The 13,455-nt window shown below is 35.7% G+C and overlaps 1 protein-coding gene across 2 annotated transcripts in view; it reads left to right on the top strand.

Annotated features, from left to right (window-relative positions):
* LOC129749197 (pseudouridylate synthase RPUSD2-like) overlaps positions 1-13,455 on the top strand; it is a 580,032-nt gene that overhangs the window by 486,946 nt on the left and 79,631 nt on the right. The window contains exons 4-6 of one of the 2 annotated variants that reach the window (XM_055744124.1): positions 2,178-2,265; positions 6,505-6,727; positions 12,629-12,716. In XM_055744124.1, the coding sequence (XP_055600099.1) occupies positions 2,178-2,265; positions 6,505-6,727; positions 12,629-12,716 (399 nt within the window). Of the gene's footprint in view, positions 1-2,177; positions 2,266-6,504; positions 6,728-8,024; positions 8,113-12,628; positions 12,717-13,455 lie in introns of both variants that reach the window. The other variant, XM_055744123.1, reaches the window with a different exon arrangement.

Here is a 13,455-nt window from a genome sequence, read left to right on the forward strand (position 1 = left end):
TTTTTTTACTTACTCCAGAAAATCTAGGATCTAGACGAAAAATGCCAAACATTGAATTGATTGAAAAGAAATTCGGACTTCATAATAATAAATAAATATCCAATATTAAAAAAAAACATTCCTTTATTTTTCTTTCAATGACCATTCACTTTAGGGTTGATTGGTGTCTTGAGTGACTTTTTCCGCTCATTTTAAAGTAATCCTTAAAAAACAGAATCCTTAATCTTTCCAACGATTTCACCCCAAGAGAGACCGAGATTTTCCCCCTTTTTCCAGCTCGGAACATCTTCTCGCTGCTAATGGAAATTACAGCTCGACCAGAACGGATTCCTAAAACTGCTCTACTCCGGCCAGAAGAAAAAATGAACAGACACTAGCTAAAGCTTGGCCGTTTTAATTGCAACTGTCTCAACACTTTTCTCTTCACTGGAAATGACGAGAAATCCGGTGTCCCACCAGCAGACCTTTCCTTCCCAAACGATGCGAAAAATCGCCGATTGGAGTGGCCCCGGTGCTCTCTGGTCTTAATCTCATTCGGGGATTGAAGATTTCCTGGAAGATTTTCCGGGCAGGCTTTTAAGGTTTTTCTCGGAGCAGGATTTGACAGTCGAATTTGATTCGTGAAAGGAGGACTGCCTTCCGGAAAATCGTTTCCAAATGGGATCGAATTTTCATAATGACACATTTGCCATTCCACGTTTTGGAACGTGAAGCAAAAAAGAGGGAACACTCTTTCTCATAATCGTTTAGGCAAACGTGCCCTCTTTCTTTTTCCGGTTGTTTGAGAGAACGAGATTTTACATATTGGCGCCATCTTTTTGCCATCGGAAATCGTTTTCAGATGTGACTGGTAGATTCGATTTAAAACCGAATCTTCCCTCAACTAGCTGAAAAGACAAATAAAAGCGCCAAAACCAACTTAAGGTACACAACAAGTGGGTGTCAAAAGACCAGATACTAAGTGGAATCGTGGAAACGTCTTGTATTTTGTCTCCTCGCTCTCTGACTGTGGCTGACTAGTCGTTTTCTCTAGTCGTTTTTATGATAACGACCAGATTGTGACCGCAAAATGGGCCACAGATTGTATCAACTGTCGGTTCTAATTGGCTTTATGGAAATGGTTATTAGATGATCACACAGCTCTGGAAGGCGCTGACTCGCTGATTTGTTTACCCGAAAGGCAATTTTGCGCTTCATAATCCGGTGGCAGCTTCTGGTGGAAAATTCGTCGGAATCTGATTATTTTTTGGTGCCTTTCAAGTGTATCGTTCTCGCAATGTGTCAATAAATTTATGATAATTACTTTATGCTTCTTTTACTTGGGTTAGTGATTCCATTGAGAATTATAATTTTGACGTATAATAACGTCTTACGGCAAAACTATAGAAATTCTAATTGAAACTAATGAACGAATTTCGCGTCAAAAAATTGTTACTTAAGTAACAATTGTAACTTAACTCGTTTACAACGGAGTTGCGAATCGCAATTTAAACTGCATAGTGAGAAGATCGTATAAAATGTCGCCTGAAGTCAGTTTAAATCGGATATGATAGAAAGTCCGCCATGCTTGTACATTTTGAAATGATTTTGCTCCATCGCGGGCGTCAAGTGAGAAAATCATCGTCATGTTCTCTTTGCAACCAGCAGTGGATCCAGAATGCTAAATATCAGATGGGAATTGACTAATATTGACCAATGAGAGAACTGGAAAATATTGTCGATGGCAACGATTTGAAGGCTATGAGAATATTGCTACAAAAATGTTTGCTGGGAACCTCTACAACTTTTATAAAGACTTCTCAAACAACAAACATTTCTTTTAATGTAAGTTTTCTAAAAAATTGCGGAGCTTTTGTTTGTTTTGGAATGGACTAAAATTAACCAGAATGGCAATAATATCTTCATAGCAACCTTTATTACGTCTCTTTAAACAAAAATGTCCTTCTGGAGATATATCCCCAGGAAGGAAATGGAAAATCTGTGATCCGTGTCCCTTATCAGCAAAACACAATGAACAATCGAAAAACCGTTTAGTGAAAATGAACAAAACAACACTCACACAACACTACACATCTAGATACCAAACGCGTAGACCTAAATCGATAGCCCGTGAAAAGATCCATCCACCGAAAATAATGCTTATCTTTCTGCTTTTCCCTCACCCTTCTCTTCCGCAGGCTAAGCTGGAAACCAAAGCTCTGAAAGCCAAAAGGCCAGGTTTCACGGATGAACGGTACCACGAAACGTCCTACTATATCGAGAATGGTGAGTATTAAGTATTTGTGTTTTTTTTATCCTGATTGTGTATTTTCTAAGATTTCTTCTTCCCCAACCCCTTCAGAACTCTGAACCAAGCTTTTGTTTGCCATTTGGCTTTATCGCTTGGCCGATCATCAATAATAACAACAGCCAAACGATTCCTCGAATCATTCTCGAGTGGAAGCGCCATTTTTGCCATATTTTATTTATTCGATCCAATGCGTGAAAACCTGATGTTCTGGCTAGGACTAGTAGCATGGCTTTTTCTGTTATCGCCGAGCTCGGTCGGTTGGAATCGATCAATGGGGTCTCCTCTTGCCACTCAGGTCTTGTGATATGCGAAGGTTTTCAATTTTGGATCGGCATTCGGTATTGGCTGTTTCATTAGATGTTTTCCAATATAACCTATTGAATTGGAACAGGATTTATTCATTGCGAATGTCTGCACCATGTGTTTTGTCTGGACATGTGGAATTATTATTACATTCCCTTTTGAGTCTTCAAATATATATTTTTATTATTTAAACTCACTAAGCACGAATTATATTCAAAAACCACAAAACTGACTGAAATTCATGGTTTTTTCTACACTCTCCATTACCATTTGAACTCTCATGCATGTTTTCTAAAGAGCGTTTGTGATAATGAGCTTCTCTTCACAAAATGCTCAGTTATTAATCAACATGTTCAACATAATGGCAACATTGTTAATCTTATATATTTTCGATTGCAACTAGTTTGAAAACTTTCTTTATAAATACACCGCCACTTATTCTAACATTCCGAGTTTAACGCTCTCATGAGCAACATTGTAAAAAAAAAAATTAAAATCACACTGACCCAAATTTATTTGTCCCTTTTTCTTATTTTACTCCTTTCTCAACAATCATGCTCCTTTTTTCAATAATCCATTTGCCTTTCTGCAAAGAGAGATACTGCCCCTCTGAGGGATTCATTCCTGTACTGTCCCTCTCAGGGCATTGTGCATTTATTCCTGTTTTGTCTCAAGGGTTAGACTTTTATTCCTGTACTGCCCCCCTCAGGGGGTTGTACTTTTAACCTGCACTGCCCCTCTCAAGGGTTTGTACCTTTTTTCTGTACTGCCCCTCTTAAGGGTTTGTTCTATTATTCCTGTACTGCCCCTCTCAGGGGTTTGTACTATTTTTCCTGTACTGCCCACCCTCAGGTGTTAGTATTTTTGTTTCTGTATTGCCCCTCTCCGGGTTTTGTACTTTTTTTCTGTACCCCCCTCAGGGATTTGTACCTTATTTTTCTGTACTGTCCCTCTCAATAGTTTGTACTTTTACTACTGTACACCCCCCCCCCTCTCAGGGGTTTGTACTTTTGTTCCTGTACCGCCCCTCTCAGGGTTTTGTAATTTTATCCTTAACTGCCTCTCTCAGCGGTTTGTTCCTCAGGGATTTGTATTTTTATTCCTGTACTGCCCGCCCTCAGGCGTTTGTACTGTTGTCTCGTTACTGCCTCTCTCAAGGTTATATACTTTCATCCTGTACTGCCCCTCTCAAGGATTTATACCTTATTTTCTGTACTTTCTCTCTCAAGAGTTTGTATTTTTATTTCTGTATTGCCCACCCTCAGGGGTTTCAACTTTTTTTCCTGTCCTGCCCCTCTCAGGGGTTTGTATTTTTACCGTGTACTGCACCTCGCAGGGGTTTGTGTCTTTTTTTCTGTACTGCCCTTCTCAGGGGTTTGTGCTATTATTCCTGTACTGCCCTCTCAGAGGTTTGTGCTTTTTCCTGTACTGCCCACCCTCAGGTGTTTGTACTTTTGTTTCTGTACTGCCCCTCTCCGGGTTTTGTACTTTTATACTGTACTGTCCCTTTCAGGTATTTAAACCTTATTTTTCTGTTCTGTCCCTCTACAGGGTTTAAACTTTTATTCCTGTACTTCCCCCCTCAGGGGTTTGCACTTTTCTTCCTGTACTGCTTCCCTTCAGAAATTTATAAATTTGTTCCTGTACTGCTCCTCTCAGGGATTTGTACCTTATTTTTCTGTACTGCCCCCTTCAGGGGTTTGTATTTTGCTTCCTATACTGCCCCTCTTAGGGTTTTGTAAATTAAGTCTGTACTGCCCCTCTCAGGGATTTGCACTTTTATCCTGTACTTCACCTCTCAGGGATGTGTACCTTTTTTCTGTGCAGCACCTCTCAGGGGTTTGTATCGTTTTTTTCTGTACTGCCCGTCTCAGTGGTTTGTACAATTATTACTGTACTGTCCCTCTCAGAGGTTTGTGCTTTTTCCTGTACTGCCCACCCTCAGGTGTTTGTAATTTTGTTTCGGTACTGTCCCTCTCCGGGTTTTGTACTTTTATCCTGTACTGTCCCTTTCAGGTATTTGTACCTTATTTTTCTGTGCTGTCCCTCTACAGAGTTTAAACTTTTATTCCTGTACTTCCCCCCTCAGGGGTTTGCACTTTTATTCCTGTACTGCCTCCTTTCAGAAATTTATACATTTTTTCCTGTACTGCTCCTCTCAGGGATTTGTACCTTATTTTTCTGTACTGCCTTTTTCAGGGGTTTGTATTTTTGTTCCTATACTGCCCCTCTCAGGGTTTTGTAAATTAAGTCTGTACTGCCCCTCTCAGGGATTTGCACTTTTATCCTGTACTGTACCTCTCAGGGATGTGTACCTCTCAGGGGTTTGTACCGTTTTTTTCTGTACTGCCCGTCTTAGGGGTTTGTACAATTATCACTGTACTGCTCCTCTCAGAGGTTTGTGCTTTTTCCTGTACTGCCCACCCTCAGGTGTTTGTAATTTTGTTTCGGTACTGTCCCTCTCCGGGTTTTGTACTATTATCCTGTACTGTCCCTTTCAGGTATTTGTACCTTATTTTTCTGTGCTGTCCCTCTACAGGGTTTAAACTTTTATTCCTGTACTTCCCCCCTCAGGGGTTTGCACTTTTATTCCTGTACTGCCTCCCTTCAGAAATTTATACTTTCGTTCCTGAGCTGCTCCTCTCAGGGATTTGTACCTTATTTACCTTATTACCTTATTTGTACCTTATTATTCTCCCTTCAGAAATTTATACTTTCGTTCCTGTGCTGCTCCTCTCAGGGATTTGTACCTTATTTTTCTGTACCGCCCCTTTCAGTTATTTGTATCTTATTGTTCTGGGCTGCACCTCTACAGGGTTTGAACTTTTATTCCTGTACGGCCCCCCTTCAGAAATTTATACTTTTCTTCCTGTATTGCTTCTCTAAGGGACATGTACCTTATTTTTCTGTACTGCCCTCTTCAGGGGTTTGTACTTTTGTTCCTATACTTCCACTCTCAAGGTTTTGTAAATTCAGCCTGTACTGCCCCTCTCAGGGGTTTGCACTTTTATCCTGTATGCACTTCTCAGGGATGTGTACCTTATTTTTCTGTGCTGCACCTCTCAGGGCTTTGTACCGTTTTTTCTTACTGCCCGTCTCAAGGGTTTGTACTATTATTCCTGTACTGCTCTCTCAGGAGTTGTTCTTTTGTTCCTATACTGCCCCTCTCAGGGTTTTGTACATTCAGCCTGTACTGCTCCTCTCAGAAGTTTGTACTTTTATCCTGTACTGCACCTCTTAGGGATGTGTACCTTATTTTTCGGTACTGCACCTCTTAGGGGTTTGTACCGTTTTTTCTGTACTGTCTTTCTCAGGGGTTTGTACTATTATTCCTGCACTGTCCCTTTCAGTGGTTGTTCTTTTGTTCCTATACTGCCCCTCTCAGGGTTTTGTACATTCTGCCTGTTCTGCCCCTTTCAGGGATTTGTACCTTATTTTTCTGTACTATCCCTCTCAAAAGTTTTACCTTTATTCCTGTACTGCCCCCCTAGAGGGTTTGTACAATCATTCCTGTACTGCCCCTCTTAGGGTTTGTACTTTTATTCCTGTACTGCCTCAGAGGTTTGTACTTTTATTCCTGTACTGCCCCTTGCAAGGGTTTGTACTTTTATCCTGTACTGCACCTCTAAGGGATTTGTACCTCATTTGTCTGTATTGCCCCTCTCAGGGGTTTGTACTTTTATTCTGTACTGCCTCTCCTCAGGGGTTTGTACTTTTGCATCTGTATTGCGCACCTCAGGGTTTTGTACTTGTTTGGAGTTTGTACTCAAAATTTTGTTTTAAATAAATACGACCCTTCTCGGGGGTTTGTATCTAACATTCCTATTGATTGCACTACTTGAAAGTAGTCACTAAGAAAATAGATCTATCTATGGAAAATAACCTTAACCTTCATATTCTATCATCTGCAGGCCTCCGGAAAGTGTACCCCTACTACTTCACGTTCACGACCTTCACCAAGGGCCGATGGGTGGGCGAGAAGATTCTGGACGTGTTTGCCCGGGAGTTCCGAGCCCATCCGGCGGAAGAATACGAACGGTGCATCAAGGCCGGCACCCTGACGGTCAACTACGAAAAAGTGCCAACCGACTACCGACTCAAGCACAACGATCTCCTGGCCAACATCGTGCACAGGTAAGGCAATCCTCATCCATTTTAGAGACATAGAAAAACGCCACTCCCACTTATTTTATAAGTAGTTCCGTCTCCCAAATTCCGATTGATATTTTAGAACCTCATTCATACGATTGTTAGAACTTTGCCTGTAAATTTCACTCGCCGGTTTGAGAAGACAGTAACGCGCGTGCTATATTATGCTCCTTTTTTGTTCAGGTTTAGTTTCGTTTATCAAATAAGCTACTGCAGTTAATAATATCGTTTTGAAAATCTAAACATTAAAACCAGTTCTTTAAGTTGAGTTTACTCTTTTGTCGATTGTAATATCTCATTTCCCGTAGTTTGTAGAGCAACTCAGTTTTTCGTTTTCCGTTTTTGTGCTGTGTAAATTGAAAGCAATCGCGACTACTCGAAATGCTTACCAAATAATAAACACCTAAAATTGTACAAACTGGAAGCAATCGTTAGGACCGTTCGGTGAACGAAAAACGACTTCAAATCGATTCCGCTGTGTAAAGAACCGAGCATTTAAAATTCCAAAAATCTCAGAGTCGAAACCGATGACAAAAAAAAAGCTCTTACCGAAATTATCGCGATGAGATTTGAATGCCACTTTTTGTTTGGAAATCAATCTAAAATGTAAACTCTGTACATAGCCAATGCCTTACCCATTCGAAACATTTAAACAAACAGTACTTTTTCCATTACATTAAACTCTCATAACGAACAATATCGATCAACTAACAGGCATCAAGAAGAGTTTTTTACATCACACATACACTTAACACAATCACGCTGCCTGACATTTTTCCTAATTCAAATAGTTAGGACTGATCGAACATGATACGTGTCTAAAACAATCCTGAAAGACAAATTTGTAATTCATGTTTCATTTTATCAACATCATTGAACACAGTTATAAAATTGACTCCAGAATAGAAGTTCGACCCGAATGTTTTTTTCTTCCTAAATATATTCTTCTGGAGTCCTTTTTACAACTTAGGATTGATATGCTAGATTTTTTTTTCTAAAGTTTTTAATATCTTGTGCTTTTCCAAAATCACTCATTCGGTTTTTAACGCATCCCAGCTACAATTTACATCTAAACCAACTATCTCACTCTGTAGGAATTTCGAAAATTTCAAAAACAAAAATCAAAACAGAAAACCCCTTTAAATCCAAATTGTACGACAAGAACGAAACAAAAACAACTCACTATATCTGTTAATGTGATAAAACCATTTTAAAAACAAATCCAGTCCCTACCCCAAAAAATCAACCAAATTCATCTACATATGAGTGTTGTATTTTCCAGACATGAAGTTCCAGTTACTAGTCAACCAATCACAATAGTGCACATGGACGACGATATTGTGGTTGTGAACAAACCAGCATCTATACCAGTAAGTGGCTTAAATGACCGCCATTAGTGTTTACTGATTTTTCTTCTCTCTTTTATTTCATGTTTGTTTTTTTTTGTGAATCCTTTTGCCCTCTCTCTTTTCATGTTGCTATTTTCTGATTCGAGTTTTCTGTCTATTTAATCTTCTGTTTTCTTACATCTTTTCTTTAATCATTCATTGTATGTGATACTAACTTTTTTTAAAACCCTATTAAAACTTAACAGTTATGAATACTAAATATCTGTTTGTTTGTTTGTAGGAAAAATTTTAAGAACAGCATGTGAAGCAAAAGATACCTTCAAAATATATTTTTCAATTTAAAAATTCTTATTTTATCTTGAGGCAGAGTTATGTGCCATTTTGTTCAAATAAATATCAAACACTAAAACTAAATTCCTTGAAAAATGCTCGGTGAGATTTCGAAACGTCGGATGCTGAATAACTTGGTAGGAAGCATCTGCAAAAGTGATCTCTGAAGAAAATTTTACTTTTTTACATTTGATTGCTCACAAAAATGACAAAAATGACAAATACGATAAAATGGTAAAAAATACAAAGAAAAACAAAAATAACAAAAACGAAAGAAAAAAAAACAAAATGGACAAAAGTGACAAAATTAACATAAAATGACAAAAAAAGCATAAATTACAAAAATAACAAAAATAACAAAAATTACAAAAATGACAAATTGACAAAAATGACAAAAATGACAAAAATGACAAAAATGACAAAAATGACAAAAATGACAAAAATGACAAAAATGACAAAAATGACAAAAATGACAAAAATGACAAAAATGACAAAAATGACAAAAATGACAAAAATGACAAAAATGACAAAAATGAAAAAAATGACAAAAATGACAAAAATGACAAAAATGACAAAAATGAACAAAATGACAAAAATGACAAAAATGCCAAAAATGACAAAAATGACAAAAATGACAAAAATGACAAAAATGACAAAAATGACAAAAATGACAAAAATGACAAAAATTGCAAAAATGATAAAAATGACAAAAATGACAAAAATGACAAAAATGACAAAAATGACAAAAATGACAAAAATGACAAAAATGACAAAAATAACAAAAATGACAAAAATGACAAAAATGACAAAAATGACAAAAATGACAAAAATGACAAAAATGACAAAAATGACAAAAATGACAAAAATGACAAAAATGACAAAAATGACAAAAATGACAAAAATGACAAAAATGACAAAAATGACAAAAATGACAAAAATGACAAAAATGACAAAAATGACAAAAATGACAAAAATGACAAAAATGACAAAAATGACAAAAATGACAAAAATGACAAAAATGACAAAAATGACAAAAATGACAAAAATGACAAAAATGACAAAAATGACAAAAATGACAAAAATGACAAAAATGACAAAAATGACAAAAATGACAAAAATGACAAAAATGACAAAAATGACAAAAATGACAAAAATGACAAAAATGACAAAAATGACAAAAATGACAAAAATGACAAAAATGACAAAAATGACAAAAATGACAAAAATGACAAAAATGACAAAAATGACAAAAATGACAAAAATGACAAAAATGACAAAAATGACAAAAATGACAAAAATGACAAAAATGACAAAAATGACAAAAATGACAAAAATGACAAAAATGACAAAAATGACAAAAATGACAAAAATGACAAAAATGACAAAAATGACAAAAATGACAAAAATGACAAAAATGACAAAAATGACAAAAATGACAAAAATGACAAAAATGACAAAAATGACAAAAATGACAAAAATGACAAAAATGACAAAAATGACAAAAATGACAAAAATGACAAAAATGACAAAAATGACAAAAATGACAAAAATGACAAAAATGACAAAAATGACAAAAATGACAAAAATGACAAAAATGACAAAAATGACAAAAATGACAAAAATGACAAAAATGACAAAAATGACAAAAATGACAAAAATGACAAAAATGACAAAAATGACAAAAATGACAAAAATGACAAAAATGACAAAAATGACAAAAATGACAAAAATGACAAAAATGACAAAAATGACAAAAATGACAAAAATGACAAAAATGACAAAAATGACAAAAATGACAAAAATGACAAAAATGACAAAAATGACAAAAATGACAAAAATGACAAAAATGACAAAAATGACAAAAATGACAAAAATGACAAAAATGACAAAAATGACAAAAATGACAAAAATGACAAAAATGACAGAAATGACAAAAATGACAAAAATGACAAAAATGACAAAAATGACAAAAATGACAAAAATGACAAAAATGACAAAAATGACAAAAATGACAAAAATGACAAAAATGACAAAAAAGACAAAAAAGACAAAAATGACAAAAAAGACAAAAATGACAAAAATGACAAAATGACAAAAATGACAAAAATGACAAAAATGACAAAAATGACAAAAGGTGACAAAAATGACTAAAATCACTAAAATGACTAAAATGACTAAAATGACTAAAATGACAAAAATGACTAAAATGACTAAAATGACTAAAATAAAAAAATTGACAAAACAATTTTTGTCAATACAAAAATGACAAAAATGACAAATATTTAAAAAATTACAAAAAGATTAACAAAAATAACACAACAATGACCAAAATAACATAAAAATGACGCAAAAATGATACGAAAGTGACACAAGAATGACATAAATGACAGAAATGACATAAAAATTACATAAAAATGACACAAAATTGACATAAAAATCACACAAAATTAACACAAAAATGACACACAAATGACATAAGTGAAAAAAAATTTAAAAAAAAAATTACACAACCTATGTACGTAAGATGAAAAACCGGTTATTATACTCAGGAAGATGAAACAAATTCTTCTTACAGTGAATTTTATTTATATTTAGGGAAAATTATGCTTTCATTCACGAAACCTGTTCAAATTGTTGCCTGGGTTTGGTCTTAAAGTTCCAAAATACTGCATGTCAAATTTCTCTTTATTCTTTAAATGATAACTAACGCCCCATGTAACTCAACTTTTCAAAATCAATATCGGCTAAGTGGACAGCAATACCTGTTTAACCAAATACAGACGACATAAAGTGCCAGTAATACCAAATCCGGTGTAACGATCAATGTAAAGCCCCTTACCAATTGGAGAGCTACAACAAGAGGACAGCATCAAATCCCGGAACTCAATCCCGACTCCAGGCTGATCCCCGGGACAATTATCCACAAATTTAATCCTGTTTGTTTCCGATTCCGACAGACTGCGACTGATTTTCTGGTCGAGATATTGGAAACATACAACATACATTGTCGGCAGCAGTTTAATCTACCCGGCTCTGTTCTGGGGGCAGGAAAACTAATAATCCTGGTTGTGTGATTGTTTGCTTGTTTTTTTTTTTGTGACTTTCGGTAAAAAAATCTAATTTTTAAATTGAAGTTTTGAGACCCAGATCTCGGAATAATTCAGCAAATTTCTCAGTCGACCCTTAAAATTTGTTTGAATTGCATTTCTAACCTTAATAAAGCGTGATTTATTTATTTTTCTCTGTTTGTTCTTATATGATTCCATTGTGACGTCTTCGTTTTATAAGTTTGTTCCAATCACACTTTCAAATACACCTGTGGCTTTCACGTTAACAAGATTTGATCAAAATTCACTATCGTTGACACAACCCCTAAAAATTGGCAAGGCGTGGCAGTACAGCTTCTGATGTGTAAGAATGTTGAAAGCAAAAACTTATAAAGTAACCCAGTATCTTCCCAAAAAAGTAGGTTTTCGCCCCATTTTTTTTCAATCATCAAACCAATATAAACTCACTACAAAATTTGTTTTTTTTTCTATTTTCTATCTTTTTCCCCTCATCCTCCTTTTCGGTTGCGATTCTGTAAACAAAAACGATCATTTGATCCTGATTTGTTAATCAATTTAAAACCCGCAATAAAATAAAAATCACACTCTTATTTTCGATGTGACTGGCTACCAACAAACAAAACAAAAACGTGTATTGGTGTGCGTGTTCCTAAAACCATAAATTCGATAAAAATGCTCGACCGCAAAATGCTGCACTTTGCACCGTCATCATCATCGGTGGGGACCGATATCGAAAAACCGACATTTGAATGATGTATAAAAAATAATATTAATAAAATCGAAACCTCAAAACTTCACTGGGACTTCCGACCAAACAACTGTGTAACATGTTATGGTGTCTCTCCTATAACTATGTATGAATATCTATTTTTTTTTTTTTTTTGAAACCGTAACCATCGAATGTCTCACGTTTCATGCCCACACAAACACATAAACACGCGCGAGCCTATTGTTTTGTATGATATGATATGTAATGATAAAACCAAATCGAACCGCCAAACGCACCACCGAAAAAAATTCTACAAAAACGTGTTGCAATCGTAATAACCGAACACGCGAATAATGCGAAACCAATACATGATTGATGTGTATGATGAACTAAATCAATCAACTACTACAAAAAAACAACAATAAAACAGGCACGAGACGCCCGTTCTAGACCATCCCATCAATATAATCTATGTTGACAATGATCTTGTCGTACTGGACAAACCCTGCTCGCTGCCGGTGAGTAAATTTACTCGTATGTTGTACTTAAAAATGTTACAAAAACCCAAACCAAATCCAAAAAAAACATAGAAAAATGAACCGCACTCCACCAAACCATACCAACCAAAACAACAACACACCTGAAGGATTTTGGTGCTGTCCAGTTTGATTTCCGTTACTTTGTTACCTTCGTACTGTGGAACCTACCTGTGGTTACATCCTTGTGAAAAATCATTCTAGATCATTATTGAGAGCATGGATCCTTTTACATACACAAGTTTGTATTCCCACACTGCTCCATTGCAACAGGGAAACCAGCAAAAACAACCTTTGTGTGAGTGTGATCGGTACATTGGCGATAGTGGTACAAATCCTTCCAGTGCGCATTTGACGGTACTCAAGGGATGAGCAAAATGTCAGATATTCAGATGATTTTATTCGCAACCCCCATTACTAACTTATTACACCTACTAATAACAGTTTGAGAAAATGAATCTTCATCTTCATCTTCCTAGATATTCCAACCGAAAACACACTAATCAACACAGTCAAGTCTCTAGTAATACAAGCAAAGAAAATTATTACAACTCGAACTCGAAAATTTAAAATATTGGCATTGTTGTGATTTTACGATTCTTACGAATCTAGCTATATTCTAATTCTGTTTTAATATACGTCCCTACCAAAGTGGAGGCAATGTTCATACATAAATTACATTTTTAAGCGACCAAAACTACATCAATTGGGCGCTATCCGA

The sequence above is a fragment of the Uranotaenia lowii genome, chromosome 2 (assembly GCF_029784155.1).
Source record: "Uranotaenia lowii strain MFRU-FL chromosome 2, ASM2978415v1, whole genome shotgun sequence".
NCBI lineage: Eukaryota > Metazoa > Arthropoda > Insecta > Diptera > Culicidae > Uranotaenia > Uranotaenia lowii.